Source organism: Parasteatoda tepidariorum, chromosome 12 (genome assembly GCF_982258835.1).
Source record: "Parasteatoda tepidariorum strain Cologne lab strain chromosome 12, Ptep-v5.0, whole genome shotgun sequence".
Taxonomy (NCBI): domain Eukaryota; kingdom Metazoa; phylum Arthropoda; class Arachnida; order Araneae; family Theridiidae; genus Parasteatoda; species Parasteatoda tepidariorum.
Genome location: NC_141766.1, coordinates 52,363,111 through 52,382,655, shown reverse-complemented (window position 1 = coordinate 52,382,655; position 19,545 = coordinate 52,363,111). Strand labels below are relative to the sequence as shown.

The 19,545-nt window shown below is 29.4% G+C and overlaps 1 protein-coding gene across 1 annotated transcript in view; it reads left to right on the top strand.

Annotated features, from left to right (window-relative positions):
• Positions 1–19,545, top strand: part of LOC107452704 (adhesion molecule nephrin-like) — a 435,364-nt gene that overhangs the window by 174,969 nt on the left and 240,850 nt on the right. The window contains exon 3 of the mRNA XM_071188109.1: positions 15,751–15,872. Coding sequence (XP_071044210.1) covers positions 15,751–15,872 — 122 coding nt within the window. The remainder of the gene's footprint in view (positions 1–15,750; positions 15,873–19,545) is intronic.

Below are 19,545 nucleotides of genomic sequence, written 5' to 3'. Positions count from 1 at the left end.
TTCCTTCAACACAAGAACTGCCCGTGCCCGGCTTTCTCCTATGTCCATTATCTTGAGAAAAGCCGGTGTAAAGCTGGTGTAAAGTAAAACAAGTGAAAAAAATTAGTTAAGTTAAAAGTGAGCATCGTGAATTAAGTGGCCAATTAAAAAATACTATATATATATTACAGCAATCGATTTTAATACTAAAAGTTAAAAATAATAATCAATAAAATAATAAATAAAGGAAACGGAAATATTAGCCAGTAGGAATGAAAAGAAGTACTGATTCATTACACTAGTGTAGTCTGGGACACTTTACTATTGTAAACATGATATTGCAGAAAAACAGAGAAAATACTTTAGTTAGAGAGCATCTGACAAAATGTGACAATCGAAGTTACTTGCGAAAATGAAACGTGTGGAAAAAATATGTTGATTCAATTCCCTGACTTTATTTTTCTAATTATCGCTCGACGATATATATGCGTTCTCTGTCTTGATTAATTATTTTTATTGAAATATGTAACACACTAAAAAAACAAGAACCCAGTCTTTTTTTCAGCAGAAATTTAAAAAACAGTAACTTTAAAACATTGCAAATTTTTGGACGGAACCTAAAACGGAACGTGAAAATTGAAAATTATACACATGATAGCAAGGGCCAGAGTTTTTTTCAGGTAATTTGTAATATTTCAAAAAATGTATTACTCATCGGAATCACTTTAACATGTCTTCATAATGCTAAATTATACGTTTTTATATATATCAGTAATAAATATGTAAATTTATATAAAAAGCTAAACGGAAAGAAGAATTTAATCTAAGATAAATAAATGTACCTGACAATTTTAAGAAGACGGATTGGCCTCAATATATATTTATGGCGTGTCGTCAAAAACTTTTTTAATCAGCTTGACTTTCAAAAAATGCTGCTAAAATAAAGAAACCAGTAGAAAATATGAAAAAAACAGATATGACAACGCTCTCTAAAAGGGAAAAAAAGCAGAGTAGAATCAAGCATGGTACACATATCTATATTGCGACAAGATTCGGAAGAAGTGCGGAGTATTGATTATAATGAAAATTGTCTCAAAAAATAACATACGTATATCAGGTTCCTTTTTCTTAACTTTTAGGTTGAATAAGTTGAAATAGAGTAAGTGTTCCAGTCTATTTTTATGACTCTTATCATTTGCGAAGAGTAGGAACTCGATTATTTTCAAAGTGAGATTATAAGTATAATTAATTATACTTTTAGATATATCTGTCAATTTTATCTAAAAAAGAAACCTGCAGAGAAATATGAAAAAAGAAACAACGATCTCAAAAAAGAATAAAGGCAGGGTAGAGAAAAGAAAATCAAGTATGGTACATAAATCTGTATAGGGGCAAATGTGTTTCAAAAGAAGTGCGGAGTATTTATTTTAATGAAAATTCATACTTCATAATTTTATTATGAATAATTTTCCATAATTCATAATACTCATAGTTTCATAAATTTCATAAATTATTTGAAATAGTGTATCTTAATCTCTTTTTTCTTTAAATTTTGTCACTTATGAAGGGCAGGAACTCGATTTTCTGAAAGTGAAAATATAAGTATAATTAAAAAAAAGTAGATATTTTCAATGTCCAAATAGAAAGAAAAATCCTATGGCACTTCAATAATCGATTCTTGAACATGCTTTCAATAAGTTATTTTCAACCATATTTTTAGATTTTAAATATATATTTCAGAACTACGCCGACTAGTATGTATGGTGGATCAGGGAACTGACCTTAAAGCAGAAAGATCCCAGGTTTGAATCCCGGAAAAGACATGGTTGATCTTTCTTTTTTCTGTACTTTCTGTCCTTCTTAAAGAGGGAGCAACATGCCCTTCCCAATATGGTGAACCTGTGATAGTGGCCAACAAATCTGACCTTCTAATACCCAAAAGACGAAAGTCAATATCCGGGTGGGCATTGGATAGATATGTATTCTTTTTCTGCTTACCAAAATTTTCAGTTTTGCTTCTATGACGTAAAAAAAAATTTTGTCCAATGACTGACAGTCATAAGACGAAGATAAATCATACATTCGTTTAAATGGAGGCCAGATAAGTAAAAAGTTATTATACTATTATCATGGCAACTATTAAACATAAAATTTACTATCATTTGTGTGTTTTTTAAAAATACATATTTGCACTGGCTTTTGTATTCAAATATATAACCAAACTAACACAGGGGGGGGATTTACTAACTTTGTTGTATTATTACGAATAAAAAAGTAGAAAAAGCTTTATTAGTTGATTTTTGAAATTAAATGCATATTAAGAAATTGAGTGAATTAAATAAATTACAGTACCAAGTGCATTTAATCACTATCTAATCTAATGAAGCCTCCTTTATTTTAGCTTTAATGAGCTCATAATCATTAGCCGCAGCAATAAAATCCATATGACGATACAAGTCTCTTAATTCCTCAACAATATCTCCAAGCATTTTCTTTTTAAAGCGTTCTAGAAACGTAATTGACTTCTAAATCTGGTGAATCAAATCACTGATTTCATAGAAGATAGAGTGAATTTTAGGAGGGATGAAATTAGTTTTATCTTGTTTCTCAAATGTGACAGACATAGCCACAGCCAAGAAATCGAATTTCGGGAATCTAAGCCTTGTAACTGCTAAAACGAACGGTTTTCTAACTCGCTAGCGATTTTGCTTTGAGATCCAACTAAGCCCTCCCTTCGAATGATTGCCAACATCTAATTGGTACCCACCCCCTTACTCAGATAAAGGTCATTGATAGAAATCGACTGTTTTCGCTCTGACTTGTCCGTGGGTATTAGTTATCGAGGACAAAACTGTAAGAACAAATACTGGTCGATTGCCTTCTCTCTTTATCTTGTTTTTGTCTTTTTATTATACCTCAAACACATTTCTTTTAGTAACTTAAAACTGTTAAAGAAATGCTTTGAAAGATACTTGATAAGTATCGTTTATTCAATTAACATAAATGAATCATATTTTTTCTACAGGCTTAAAAGACTCGCTAATATTACACCGAATTATATATGCAAAATATAATTAATCGAAATGTTTGTAATATATATATATATATATATATATATATATATATATATATATATATATATATATATATATATATATATATATATATATATATATATATATATATATATACTCAATCTGAATGACCTCGAGGGGTTGAATTCAAATATGCTAATTAATAAGAGCAGGCGATATTTTAGACCGCGAAATCAAGCACAAACACGTACTTTCTCTGAATAAACATACCTTTTTTTGACAGATTCGGATTTTTGATCCGCAACATAAAGGGGGTAGTAGCAATCAGCGAAATTTGGTCTCCATAGTTTGATCAGAAGAGAGCTCCAAAATTTAGAACTTTAGTGCTTGTTTTTGCATATTTCGCTATATCTTTAGCAGTTCCTAAGTGAATTAAAGCATTTTTTACGCACAATTATAAAGTTAAATTTTCCTAAGATAATTCCATACAAAAATATTTCTTAGTAGATATTTATTACACAGGACAGATAGTGCAGAGAAGGAAAGAACATCCATGTCTTGTCTGGGATTCGAACCCAGAACCTTTCTGATTCAAGAGTAGTTCCCCGACCCCTAAACTATTCGGTTGGCATATCATATAATATAAAACTATATCGCTCATGGGTTGCAATAGAGGCACAACTCAAAAAAATCATGTTTTGAGATAAGTAGGTTTAAAGTTTTCATTGTGAGGTAAATGCATAATAAGTGCTTTAGTTTGCTTAAAAGAAGATTACCTTCAAATTGAATTATGAGTTGTGCTAGTATTGCAGCTGAGAGAATGTGTATTTCCGTATTTACACCTGTTCTTAGTTCGAAAATCGTGTTTTTTTGAGTTGTGCCACGACTGTCGCCCATGAGCGATATTTTAGTGCTAATTTTATCAAATTCATTATCTATGCCCTTCTGGTACTAATTACTGAGCTTTTTGGATTTCTTTCTTTTCTTTATCGGTGTAGGATTAAAATTCCTTAAATACATTCTATAAAAAAAAATTGAAAAAATTCGCATTATTGCTATATTTTCTTATTCTTGAATAAAGGAAAATGCTCGAATGACTGATATTTTGTTTGATTAGTGATTTTTGAAATTTGATTAATCTAGAACAAATAATTCTATTTATCTCGAATATACTATTTGAAAAATTGGGCATTTAATTTGAATCAGACCAGTAGTTGTATATTTTTTTATTAATCAGAGGAAAGCAAGAAATTAACAGTAAGTGTTTATTCAAAAATATATCCATAAAATCATTGTCCATAAAAAGAATAAAGTAAGTTAATGCAAAGTCTTACAATATCAGCTTTCGTAATAGGAATTTTCATCTTGACAGCTTTATATATTGAGGTAAAGTACCGAAAAACCTATAAAAGTGTAGGTTTTGTGGTCTACCTTAAAATAGCCAAAATTTGTTCTACATCGGAGTTTCAATTCATGAGAAACTTTATTTCTAATTCATTTTCGCATCTTCCTGAAAGCTGAAAGCAATAAAAATATGTTTTATTGCTTGATGGTATCGTTGCAATTCGAGCTTTTAAAAGTTTTCGTTTAAGTGTGATAGGGTTCATTGATAAATTTCAAGCATACGTTTTTGTCGCTTTTGTGGGATCATCTACTAAAAGATGAACTTTTAGGTTCATCTAATAAAATATCTCACATGAATATTTCATAAAGAGCTTAAGTCTTTTCACTTTCTGAAAGTTACAATTTATATTTTGAGAAAGATGACCAAAAACTTTCTTCCTTAAAATATTTTATTTTAAAACGTACATTATGAAAAACCTTTAAATGCATTTCATTCTATGAAATGTAATGTACTTACGTTCTAGAAATTCTTGTGAAAGAAAACGCTATTCATACTTGTAAGTAAAATTTAAAGGAAAAAGTGTTAAGTTATAATAATGTATTATATTTTATAATAAATAGTTGCGTACTCTTAGGAATTTCTCGACAGATAGGTTAGACAGTATTTTATGTAAATGTTTTTTTTGCCATATTCAAACAAAATTATCAAATAACCATAAATAAGATGTTATTCAAACTGCTAACTGTGATAAAAACCACCTTTTATTAACTGGTTTCACCTAATATGGATATACAACCAGAATTTTATTGCACCAATTATCCCCACATAATGAGGCAACTGAGTTAAGTGCAGCTGGGTACATATTATAACGGTGCGGGCTAATCTGTCAATCTCATGAGCGGGGGTTCGAATCCCAGCAATGACACCTCAATATTACCGCATTTCCCTTTAACTCATGAAGAATTACCAGTCTCCTGCACTCCCTAATTTGCAAACCTAGCTTATTATAATACGATACTCTAATTCACGCATAGATGGAAACACCATAAAGCTGCTTAACACAAAAAAGTATAGTATTTCCCATCTCTTACGATAAGTGAAGCTACCAGATAAACTATTTAATCTATCCTCGGTTCATTTAGTAAAGCATAACTCAACCACAACCAAACTCCAAAGCCCAGTATTTTACTAATAATTTAGCTCCAATGTCCAGTTAAATTTCCTTACTGCGGTTTTGTAACCGTGCAAGTTGTAAACGGTTTAAAAAAAGTATAGTTTTGTAATCCTATTTTTTAATCATATTAGTTGTCAATGGTTTCAAAACCGTAAAAAGAAAGAGATCCTTTACTGTAAACTTTACGGTTAATTGGATGGGCAGACTGCTGCCAGTTATTTTACCGTAATTTTAGATTGAGTAATTGCTAACGGTGTATTATGCATAACTTAAATAATGAAAAACAAAATGCAAATTGCATTAGTTCAAAAGTTTGTCATTTAAAATGACTTATTTTGTAAATGGCGTAATAAATCGAGTATCGAAGAATTTAAACTAGAAAAACTTACTGAAGCTACTTCTTTGCAACTGCCTACATATCATAGTAGAGCTGGCTTATCTATCAATTAACATGACCGGCAGAACTGGAGTTCGAGTCCTAGTGTTGACACCACAATATTTCTTTTATTCCCTTCAACTCATGAAGAATTTCCAGTGTCCGGCACTCTCCAATACTAGTTGTAAATTGTTAAAAATCCGTATAGTTTTGTATTTCAGGTTTTATAACCGTACTTTTTGTAAATGGTTCCAAAAACATAAAGGAAGAAAAATGGTCTTTACCGTAAACTTTACGGTTAATCGGCTTCCAGTTATTTTACCATGATTTTAGAATGAAAATTTTAACAGTGTGGTTGAAAAGGAGAAAGTTAGAACTTAAGTGGCTTGATTCTATTGAACCAAATTTTGCAAACCAGGAATAGCCTGTCCTGTTGAAGTCTTCAAAAGGAGGCTTTGCCATTGCTTCGAGTAAACTAGTTTTATAAACTAATCCACACCCTTGAGTAAACAAGATATTTTTATTCAAAATATAGTTTTTAGTTAACATATATTTTTATTATTATTTAATATAATAATATTCTCAAAAACTACTAGAATTATGGTACGCAATTTTTAACATGTTAAAATAACATAACTCTGCACATTTCATTTGTGGCTTGGGCAGCAGTAGATTTGGTTAAAGCTTTGATATGGTGTCATTAAAATCTTTCTGATCAAAAAACGAATGCCAAAAAAAGCAGCAGATTGCGAGATACAAAGTGTTAAAATGTCCATGTTACGTAGGTTTTACGAGCCATTTCTGCTCAATGAACTCATATTTCAAAATATTGAACTTCAGTTTCAAATTTCAAAACTCCATACCTCAAAATCTTTTTACTTTTTAATATTGAGCCCATGAGAAGTTTTGCTCAGGAGGATTTCTACTACAACGAATCAAAAATTCAAAAAAATTTTGCATCATCAAATTGACTGGGTCATGACTCCCGTTCTATTAATTCGTTGTCAAAAACTTTGCAATATGTTTGCATTTCTTATTAACAAGTACATAAAGAGGTACTGCAATAATATTGTCTGCAGTTAAAACTACCAGTACGGGTCATAGCAATAAACTAAAAATAGAAACTCTTGATGGAACTATTGGGACCATATTTTTTCGATTATAACAATTATCAAAGTTTGGCGGTCACAGCATTAAATTTGCCAACAATAAAAGTAACTTGAGAGATAATGTTTGTCTGATTTCTCAACTTTAAAAATATGTATGCTCTAGCTAGTAGTTTAATGCGAATTTCTCTTAATTTTAAAATGTTCCATCAGACCCCAATTAACAAAAAAGTAGCATTTTTATTTTTATTTTTTTGTCAAATCTCCTTCTATTTGTTCAGGGGATTTTAAATTTAACTTAAAAGAGATTCTTAAAAAAAAATTTATTCCTGATATTTTTTTACTGAAATTTGCATTCTTTGAATATAGCAAAAGAAATTATTCGAATGTCACAGTAATTAGTGCACTTCGCTCAATCGGTTTATTCTGATTTTCATAAAATAAAAAAATAATAATTAATATGCAAGAATAATTATTTCTATTCAATAAAAGCTCATATAAATCAGTACTTTTATTTTAACAATGTTTCTTTTTCATAACAGCATTATCATTTTAAGAACAGAGATATTTACAAATCATAAAAACATACTTCTTACTCTCTGATTGATCGAAGACACATTTAGAAGAAATATTTCAGATCTGAAAACGTTGAAATATATTTGCATAGAGTCAGTGCAAATATTTAATTCCAAAAACTGATTTAGAGTATGTTATTGCAAAAGGAGTGAAAATATTGTAGAGATTTCCTTCACAGTTCCCAAATGCAGAAAATTTTATTTTTATTGATCGCTCAGGAAGAGAGCAGATGACAGAAAGACGTTTGATTCCACAAAATCTCAGTCAGGTGACCTACGTTGAACACGCACTAAGAATATTCATCTTCCTCCCCTAAGGAATGCGCTCATATATTTCTAACTGGAAATGCCCTTTTGCATGATAGATAGTCGTCATTATTCTATCTAGGATAGCTGGCCCTTTCGCGAAATTTCTCAAACCCTGTCTCTTGGGTGCAAGAGAAGAAAAACAATGAATATAGTTTGCTTAATTTCTGCTATTGCTTCGGATAAAAATACATTAGCATTATTGTTTTCGATCTTCTAATGTCTCTGAGTGCTACTAGAATTGTTTATTCTCCGGAAATGGATTGGTCCCAATAAATGCAATTTTTACTTGGCATCTCTGGATACTGAGATATTTAGTATGGAAGTATCATTAAATAAAAGGTTTTCTAAATTAGACTGACAACATTTAAAAAATATATATATAACAAGAAAATGGTAGAAGTTAAAAAAAATCATGTGCAAGTTAATTTTATAAATGATGGCGCTGGAAATAGTAAACTTGTAAGTCAAAGCAAAGCAATTGAAAATTGCACTACAAATTTTCCTAATTTTTCAATAAAAGAAAATTATATTACGGTATAATTTAAAAAGCCAGAATAAAATGCAATTATATGTTGTAATCAAAAGGCGAAATTTGTTAACTATGAAATGCAGCGGAAAAATTGGAAAGTGGGATTTGATGCGCCATCTATAGAAAATTCTTGAACTAAAACCATAAACTCTGGGGAGGGGAGGTGAAAGACCTATGCCCTATTTTACATGCAGAAGTTGTTTTATTACCTTAAACCGTTTCTTTCTTATAATTTTTTCAAGAATGAAATGTTTTCGTCAATATAATCATTTGTTGAAAATTCTTGACATAAAACCATAAACTTTCGGAGTAAATAACCTATGCCTTGCTTTACATCCAAGAGCTGTTTTATTAAGCTTAACCGTTTCCTTCTCATAATTCTTTTTAAGAATTAAAAGAAGAAAATGATATTTACAGGGTTCCATTAATAATCAAGTCTTAATTTTTTAATTCAAGTCAATTTTTTAAGTCTGTTACTTGAACTAAAAAAAGTTAACTAAGGAAAGAAGTAATTTAGAAAAATATAAAAATGAAAAGCGGGTCATTGACGCTGGATTTTGAAATCTCACGGGGAAGATGCCAAGCCCCATTCCATTATAAGATCTTATAGATACGTTTCAATAAAGCTAACACAATGATTAAATAAACTTCAAAATTTGATCAAATACTGAGAAATACTCAATACTAAGAGAGCAAAAAAAGGCAATTGGGGAAACAAATTGGCTTTATCAGTCTTTCTAATGTTACAGAAAAACTAAATAATTTTAACTTCCATGTAAAATTGTTTTATGAATACTTTTACTAATAATTTGCCTACAGTTGAAATATTTTTTAAACTATCAGAACATTACAATAATTAAGTCTAAAAGTTAAAATTAATTAAAGTTTTCAATCTATTTATGAAAGAAACTAAAATTGCTTCTCAAACACAAAAAACAAAATTGTCTTGATAATTTTTCGAAAACCTAGATTTGAATGGGAGAAAAATATTTATGAAAGAAGCAATTAAAAAAATTCTTATGATAAAGCAAAAGCAGTATTTTTTCAGTTACTATTTAATTGATGAAAAAAAATAAGGAATGTTTAAAAAAGGGAAAACTCTTTGCTTATTTTTTATCGTAAAATTTTATTAGTTTTTAATTTTTTGTTTATGTAAAGTTTATAGAAATTTCAAAGACATATTTAATTGAAATAACAGGCATCTAGGGAGAAATGATAAAATGGTGCAATTAGATTCTACGTAAGTAGATAAATATGAATTTTAAAACCGAAATAAAATCTGTGTATTTCAAAGGGGTATGAATGTATAAATCTTTCAAGTGACTAAAGAAAATTTTTAAATATGAAAGATTTAACTTAAGCCTACTTTTGAATATTTAAGTTCTTAAAGATTGTTTCTAGATGGCAATATATTACACATATAACGCTCTTTTATAATGATACTATATTGTTTTATTTGTTACTTTGGAAATATTCCATAGGACAATAGCAAATGTAATTTTGTCTATGAATTACTTTCATTAATTTATTTTATTGTTTATCTAATTTCTTGTTTTTATGAGTATTAATGATCAACACAAATATCATTTCATTTTTTTTAAACATTTTAATACCAAACCAGTTATTTAAAGAACCATTTATCATAAGTAGTATAATTTCAATTCACTGTAGCACTTCAACTTGATTGCTTTTATGCTTTTTCTTGTGTTAAATGCACAATCAAACTGATATAACACTGTTATAAAACATACTGTTTGTAGTGAAACGTGTATTATATGTACGAATCAAACGTGAGAGGTTAATATCACATAATTACTGCAAAGGTTTCTAGAAAACATAATATTGAAACACGTTGATATAATTTCAGGGGTATCATTTCTCGCACACGCATAATTTCAGGTTTTAAGACTGAATAGTATAATGCTATTTGTTTGATCTTCTACAAAACGTAAGATGCTTTTTCATCGTGTATTAATACTGAAATCATAATAAGCCACACCTTAAAAGGACCTCTTCTAACGACAGAAAATTGATTCCACTATGTTAGCCAGTGGACAATTATCTATACACAAATTATTTATTAATTTAGTAACTGTAACTTTGTAATAGTTTGGACTTTCTTTCGGTCTTTCAAAAATTTATTTTCAATTAAACTTAGTAATCAATTTTTAGTCATAAGCCTGTAAGTACTTTTTAAACGAGGGTTTCGAAGACATTGAACTTTGAGAGTCTTAGAAATGCATGCAAACGTAAAATTTACTATGCTCAATACAACACATTTCAATGATTTAGATGCGTTCTAAGGAATTTCTGTGAAATTCGAGAGTTGATCGTTAATTTTTACTTTCAGCTCCATTCATTGCGAAAAAATACCATTATCTTTGGTTGTACCAGGCTACGACATAATCTTAAGAGTTAACGGTTATTTATATATATATATATATATATATATATATATATATATATATATATATATATATGTATATGTATATATATAATATCCTATCAGTTTGAACACCGTTTTTCTACATTTGAGAACTTTTCTACTTGATTTTGGATAGACATGATTTTAGAAACGTTTAGAAACAAATTATCTCCCCCGGTTACAACAATGTTACATGAATATCACTATTAACAAATGTTATGTTTTGTCTTCTTCTACGATATTGTGCCGAATCTTTGATGTGTTGATACATTTTGAATTAATGAGCAGTAGAAAAACAAGAAATCTGTAACTTCCCCCTCAATTTATTTTTAATTCAATCATATTACCTTTATTTAATTTATGTTTTCTAATTAGTTTTTGTCATAAAGATCTGAATGATCTGGGGAAATTGTACTTTGCTTTTTCACATAATTATTATCTTACATATGTATCTTAATTACTTAATTTCTCACCTTAATTTATCTTTCTCATATTTATTCTTGTGAAAAGCTCCGAAAGGAAAAGAACTTTCCGTAATTTAATGAACTTCGTACATGTATAAATCTGCCTAAGTGTAGTTTTATGAAAAAATTCCATAGGGCAGTGAAGAAATGTTCCCATAACGTATGAAAAAAATCATATTCAGTAGCACAACACATTTTTATCCCAAAAATTTTGCTATATAAAATAATACCACAGGATATGTATACAAGTAAGTCCCAATGGGGACTTACTTATGGAAAAATTGTACCATGCACTTTTGCATACGCTTATGTCAGAAATTTGCTATGCACTAATGGTAAAATTTTGCCATATATTTATGGCAGAATTGAGTGATAGAGTTTTACCATAGGCAAAACACCATAAAGATATTCTATGACATTTTTATCGCAAATCTATAGTAAATTTTCCTAAGGGTTTGAATATATTGCAATTATTTTTTTTTAACTTTTAGATATCAATACCATTTAAGGAAGACTTATACATATTTTATTTATTTTAAATTCTACTTAAAAAAACAGTTGTGAAATAATTTTGTATTTTAGTAAATTTTAAAACTGAATAGGTATTTTATTATTATTATAATAAAAGTTTACCTTAATGAATATTATACTTGCACAGAGTTGTGATAAAAAAAGAAGTATTAGAATAAATTGATATGAATAGAATGATAAAAAATTTTATTCTAATTTTTACTGACTTTAAATTTTATCCAACAAAAACAGAAGGTAAAAAAAACAAATTTTTTTTTTGTACTATTAATTAAAATTCATACAACTTATCGTGTCAGGCACTATATAAAACTTTATAACTCCCCCGTGTCCTTACTATGGTGATGTGATTATAACGTTTGCCTACGGTCCTAATGGTTCTCAGCTTGATCCGGGAGGCGCCATAATACCTCTTTCGGGCTCCCATACTGGTGACTACAGACTACAACCAATCCTCACTCTTTGCCTAAGCCCGAACAGAAGATAACTTTTAGGAGCATGACATTATATTACAAATGATCTATAAGCTTAATGCTTATTTACGGTTACGGGCCATATTTTTTAATTGTAGAAAAAATAGGGAAAACTTGTATTTTTATGGTCATTTACAAAACTTTCTTCCTGTCACTAACTATATTCTAGAGGTGGTATTTTTCAGAGCGGGAATATAAGGATGTTGAAAAATAGTGATAGTTGTTTAAAAATAAGGAAATTACTTTCACGTAACTCTTCGTAGATTAGCAAATTGAAAGTTGAATCCCTTTTACTATTGAAGTGCTAATCCTTCTTTCTGTCCCTAAAACGATAATATTTTACTAATTTACTTTCGCATTATTTTAATAGTTTTTTGTTCTTTTTCTCATAATTTTTCAATTATTCTCCAGTATGATCTCGAAAAGTTTGATCCAAAATATAATACTTGAACAGACTTCAAAATAGAAATTATTGGTTTTTCAAACTGAACTCCTGCTTCGAATACAAAATGCATTTGAAACAAAATAAAATATTTCGTAAAATAAAGGAAGTATCTGACAAAGGTATAGAACTGTCAATAACAGTATAAAGAAAGAAGCTGGTAAAGATATGTTTGGGAAACATTTCACATACTTGTGCACTATCGCTTTACTAGATGACGCTGATATCGTTTTATCGAGCTTTTTCGGCTTTACTTTCTTGACCTTACAATCCTAAAATGCTATCTCTAGCCCTACAGATCTCATTGACAAGAAAGATCTTCTTTTTTTCAACCACTAAACTCAAGAATTTCTCAGGGGAACGAATCGAAATGGCCTTTTCTCCAAACTATTTGTTTCCGGAAGGTTTCATTTAAATCTCAAAACGTTACACTTGATCAGCGCTAAATCTGAAAATTTTAACATTATCTCTTTGTGGAACACGTAAAAGCCAAGCTGGAAATTCAACACTTTTTTTAGAATATTTTCTTGGAACTTAAACTTCTTTATAGGTTATTTAAAGCACATAACTTATGGTTCAATTTTCTCATTTTGAAATGTTAAAAGTGCATTCATAATATCAAAATGCTAAATGAAGGAGCAATATTTTTATTTTTTGGTAATATAGAATGATTTATTTGCCATTTTTGAAGATTAGTGGTTATTTACTTCCTAGAGAATCATATTAAAGTATTTTTATTCTTACTTTTCTTAAACATTAGTTTGCATCAAATAGTATAGAACAGTGTTTCCCAAAGTGTAGTACACGTACCCCCAGGGGTACGAGAACAGTTTAATGGTGGTACGCGTTCTTATGCGAAATATCTTGCAACACAGGAACATTTAAAAAAATTTTATTTAAAAACAAAGCCAGCCATGAAAATTTACGATAACGTATATTTCAATTGGCTATTTTTTGCAGAGTGAACAGTTAATAATTAGTGATGTCAACAGCCATTTGTGATTTTTAACTTTTGTGTAATTTTTTATAGTAAAAAATACATTCATTTTTTTTATTAGTGGAACACAGCGTTACGACAAATTTAGAAAGGGTACACAAAAGTCATAAGTTTGGGAAACACTGGTATAGAATAACTATTTATGATTGATCAGTCATTAAACTTTATTTTATTACTCCGATTTTGTCATTAAACTATTTAAAGAGTAGTTTGAACTTTATAAATCTTGCCAGTTTGTGAAGACATTGCACCGAGCTACTATAACGATATATAACTGATTTTTGCAAATTACACTTTCTTAATATCTATTACATCATACTACGGTCTTAGGTTTTGTTTTAATGATAGCAACCCCATCTTGAGATCACGACATTCTTGTCCCATATTATGTTTAAACATATAATTAATTTTCTGTAACAAAATTACATTTCTACAGTAAATAGTTTTTAGAACATCTATGTAAAATGAATTTCTGAAAAATGGTGCAATTAAAATTTCTCGGGAATTTAAATTTTATAAAATTACGGTACAAAACGCATGTAAGCATATTTTACCAAAAGTAAAATATGTACTATAGAAAAAAAAAACAATAAAAGTGCGCAAGTTATTGCATACCTAGCCATTACTAAGATTCAAACAAGATAAACATATCTTTGAAACGAAGAATATACTTCCTGAGCCATTCTAAACTTTATTCCTCTCTCAAATCCAGAATTTTTTTAATTTGGTTTCTTTATGTTTACTGAATTCATCAAGTTTTCACTTAACACTCCGTCGGGCGCGTCTCGAAACTTACGGCATCGGGCGCGATGTATCTGTCAGATACATCTCTGTTTTGTATGTTTTCTGTTAATATGTATTACCTTAAATCTCCTATTTTTACTCTTTTTAGGTCCAGGCTTTTACACCCGGACCTTTTATTAGTTTTTTATGTATATTTTTAATTTTTATTTAATTTTTATATATTTTTTAATATTTTCAATAATAATTTTTATTTACTAATCACAAACGCTATTACAAAAGTGAAATGCTGTAAAAAACATTTAATTAAACATGTTAAACTGTTGAAAAAGTATAAAAAGGACAGTTATGCACAAATAATACATAATATAAAAGTGACAAATCAATTATTATAATTGAATCCGATTCTAAATTTAAGTCAAATTTTTTCTTCCTATCTGTTTTGCCCATTTAAGTATTATTGTCCTTTCCTACATAAAAATCATCATTATTAACATCATCATCGAGTTCTGAGTCATTATAAACACTTTTACTGAAATGACAATCAACTTCACGTGTTTCTAAAATATCTTCTTCGTCAGCATCACTTTCATCAAATTCTTCAGCATTTAATTCCTTATTTCCATCACTAAATAGAATACTATGAACTAGCTCTAGGTTTTTCTGATTTTTCAAATCTAAAAAGCGTTTAGCACTCATCGTAGGAAAAAGATAAATCAAAAACGCTCAGGGAATCTCGATACTTCCATGTAGCTTCACGAGACAAACGTTATCGGGCGCGTGTATCTAACAGATACAAAATTTCAAGCAAGCTTAGAAACAGGAAATACTCCTACACCGAACTGGTCACTACTGCATTCCAAAGTAGCAGGGGGCCAGATGGACAGATACTGATAAGGTCAAGGTCGTAAGAAAATGTTTTAGGGGACAAAAGCAGAGATATTGACACGCCTGTATCTGTCAGATCAACGCGCCCGATGGAGTGTTAAGCACAGCAAAAATAAAAAATAAATAATTTTACTTACATTTTATAATTTTACTTTACATCCATAAAAAGAAATGCGTGGGTTTGCGAGAAACCTCAGGTTTATATTTATTACTTATAAAACGCACTCATTTCCATTTTTGTCAAATGGAAAAATAGAAATGTGTGTCTGTGTGTGTGTGTTATGCAAGTACATATTTTTTTCCACAATATTTAGAGTTCTTTAAGAATAAAATTACTTATTTTCAGAATTACTTACTTTTTTAGGATACGATCCTGAGATACCCGGATATGAAAGATATGAAATGAGAGTAGATCATTCAAAATCAGCCTACACTTTGTTAGTTCATGATGCCCGGTTAGAGGACGAAGCAGAATTTCAGTGTCAAGTAAGTTTAAACTATCATTATATACAGTTTGTAAAAAAAATTTAATGAGTTTCATGATAGAATTTTACACAAAAAACATAAAACATTAGCCTTAGCTACCAGAGAATTTAAATAAGTATTTAACTGTTAAAATTTTTATTCTGAAATTATGGTAAAATAATTGGTAGATGTCTGTCCATCCGATTAACCGTAAAAATTACGGTAAAGAACATTTTTTTCCGTTATGGCTTTTGAAACTATTTTCAAAAAGTATGGTTATGAATATAAATCTATACGGTTTTTCAGCCATAAACAACTAGCATTTTTCAAAAACGTAAAAAATATATATATATATTATTTAACTAACCATAGGAGCTTGGCTTTTCGTAAGGTAATTGGCATTGGAGAGTGCCGGACACTGGAAACTCTTCATGCGTTGAAGGGGATGGAGGAAATATTGTGGTATCAATACTAGAACTCGAACTCCAGTTCCGTCGGTCATGAAAGTGGCAGATAAGCCCACTCGGCTATGATACGTATGCAGTTGCAAAGAAGTAAGTAGTTTTATTAGGTGGTTCTAGTTGGTGCGATAAAATTCTGGTTGTTTAACCATATTAGGTGAAAGCAGCTATTAAACAGTTTCTCTCAAACTTGACAGTTCGTTTACCATTTTATTTATGGTTTCTTGACTGTTTTCATTAAATATGTTAAAATAACCATCCAATAAAAAGTTATTTAACCATTTTTTCTGAGAAATTTCTAATAGTTTTGGGCTTTTAAAACTAACATGATACTTTCCCTATTTCAACTACACTATTTGGAAGAAAGTGACGGGACACGACACTATAACGACATAAACCCATATTTATTAAAATTAGCAGGAGGTAGGGCCTCCTTTGGCTGCGATCACAGCTGCAACTTTTCTGATCATGCTTTGCACTAAATTAACCATAGTGGCAAGAGGAATTTCCTTCCAAATGTTTAACAGGAAGTTCCATTGTTCATGCTTGCTTTTGGGGAGTGGGGTGCAGGCCCTCAACCGACGGTCCAATTCGTCCCAGAGATGTTCAATTGGGTTAAGATCAGGGATCTGCACCGCCACTCCATGCGTTTAACGCTGTTGTTCACATACCAATCAAGAGTCCTCCTTGCGTCATGGGATTTTGTCGTCTTGATACAAGCAATCAACCATACCGTACGTTGTCCACAAGGTAGGAAGGGCATGATTATCGAGAATATAGCCGTATTCAATGGCATTTATTATACCATCTACCTTCACCAGTGGGCCAGCCCCATACCAGGAGAAACAGGCCCATACCATCAATCTTCCTCCACCAAACTTTACAGTTGTCCCGTCACTTTCCTCCTGATAGTGTATATTATGTTCCTTCATACATATTTTAAGTTTTTTATTTAATCAAAAATTAAGAAAATAAAACCAAAACTAATTTGATGTTAATAATTCTTATTAAGTATGATCTCAAATATTTTAAAACCAAATATTAAAGTTCTTTTCTTTTTAAATATTGAGGAAGATTTACTAAACAAAGCAAGACCCTTGACTTTTTTTCGTGACTAAGTATGAAAGAGGAGAATATATTTGACTCTATATTTTTCGCTTTGAAAGTAGCGTATATTGAAACAATATTATGATAATAATAATATTCCAGTTCCTTAGAAACTATTTCTTTTTCGTTTTGTCTACTTACTATGTTTTGTGTAGTCAAGTTTTTTGGACTCTGAGGTTGAAAGAATTTTGTGAAAACAGAATCTGTATCCTAGATAAAGGCATTAAGTATTTTTAGAAAGGTACCAAATACATCCATAATGTGCAAAAAGGCTATAGTAATATAATGTATTATGCGTTAAAAAGTTAATATTTTAATAAATGTAATAAAAGAAATCTAAGATCAATAAGCAATTCGTAAAGGTTATATTAGGCTGTAGCATAGAATAAGACTGAGAGAAATAGTTACATTTATTAATTAAATTTTCATAGAATAAGAAAGAAAACGATATTTCTTTTCTTCAATAATAGAAAAAATAGCACAAGACAGTTGCAACGGTAAATATATTAACAATCTATTTTATTAAACTAGCATAAAAGTACTCTTAATGCTATTGATAAACACATTTAATTAAAGCACCATAATAGCTAACAACATCTCACAAATGTTGAACATAAAAAGATTCTTTTATTCATTTCCCACATCACAGTGATGGTAATTCTAAAATAGTTCTAGACTTTGCTTCAAATTAATAGAATACATGTTATAAAAGGAGAAAAGATAAAACTTTGAAATAAACAATTCATTACGATGCTTGTTGTTTTCCAAAGAATTGGAATTGAGAAAAGAACAAATGGCCTCTTGAGATATGGGGACTGTGAAGCGCCAACCAGTCGAATCCGATTTTAATTAATTCTCAACAGCTTTTCTTCTTAAGAGAATCATTCATGAGTGGTTAGTTTTCCTAAAAGTATACGTGTCACGATTTTTGAAACTAAAAGTCACTGTATCTGCATATAAATGAATGTTTAATTATTTGTCGCAGTTGATTTATCTGAAATTTTGAGAGAGAGAAAGTAAATGCTCAAAGCATATTTACTTTGCTAGATATGTGAAATTTTTTAAGAGTTATCCTTTTTCCTTCCATCGGAATTCCGTGCATTTTAGGACTCGACATAGAAGCAAATAAATGAGGCAGTGGAGCTAATTATTTTCTAAACATAGAAACTAAATTATTGTCATTTCGTTCGTAAAAAAATACTAAGGACTGAGGCTAAACTAATTTTGTTTTGGAAAATAAACATTTTTTTATAAATTAAATAAATTTATTTTTTTTATGAATGACGACACTAATTAAGTATTTAGACATTGAAATGGTACTTTTTAAATATTCTATAAAAATAAGGCTAGATAATATTTAGTGTGTTTAAAAATGAAATAAATAAATTCTATAACTATGAAAAGGAATAGTTTTGTGCTTTTTAAACGTTCTTAAATTACGTTTGGTCTTTGTTTTGCAAGAAATACATTTTTACACGCAAGTTTAACGAATCATAAATGAAAGAAAAACTGAAACTTTTTATTTGATTATCGGTTGAATTAATTCTTGCGAAAAGAGCGTTAATGTTTTGAGACACAATTATTGAATTTTTTTTTAAATAAATTCTATAAGTTAGCATTTTTAGAGCACTGTATTTGCTATATCACAAAAGCATTCTAATTTATACAATAATTGAATTACTTTAGCAATAAAAATTATCCTATTAAGCAGGAAACGGAAGTTAATGTGTAAATATTTAAAATAGAGAAAATAATTTCTTGTAAATTTGTCGATTGAATGCTAAACTCAATATAGACCCTTTTTTGATAATTTTAATAGATAATTCTCAGATTTTATTAATTTACATTTTCTTGAAAAGAAACCTAAAACAAAAATTATTGTCTCTACTTAACATAATCAGCTAGTGAATCTGTCTTTTAGAATAATAAAATAAATTAACCTCTTAAAATGTGATAATTAATTTTATCATAATAAAAAAATAATATTCACTACTTAAAAAACCTCTCTCTTATCGAGTGTTTTAAAATTGCAGACCTTAATAAGCATTTTTTAGTCTCAAAAACTATATTAGAACAATGTACGTCTGAAATTCCATAGTTTAATTTCTATATAATAAGGAAACAAA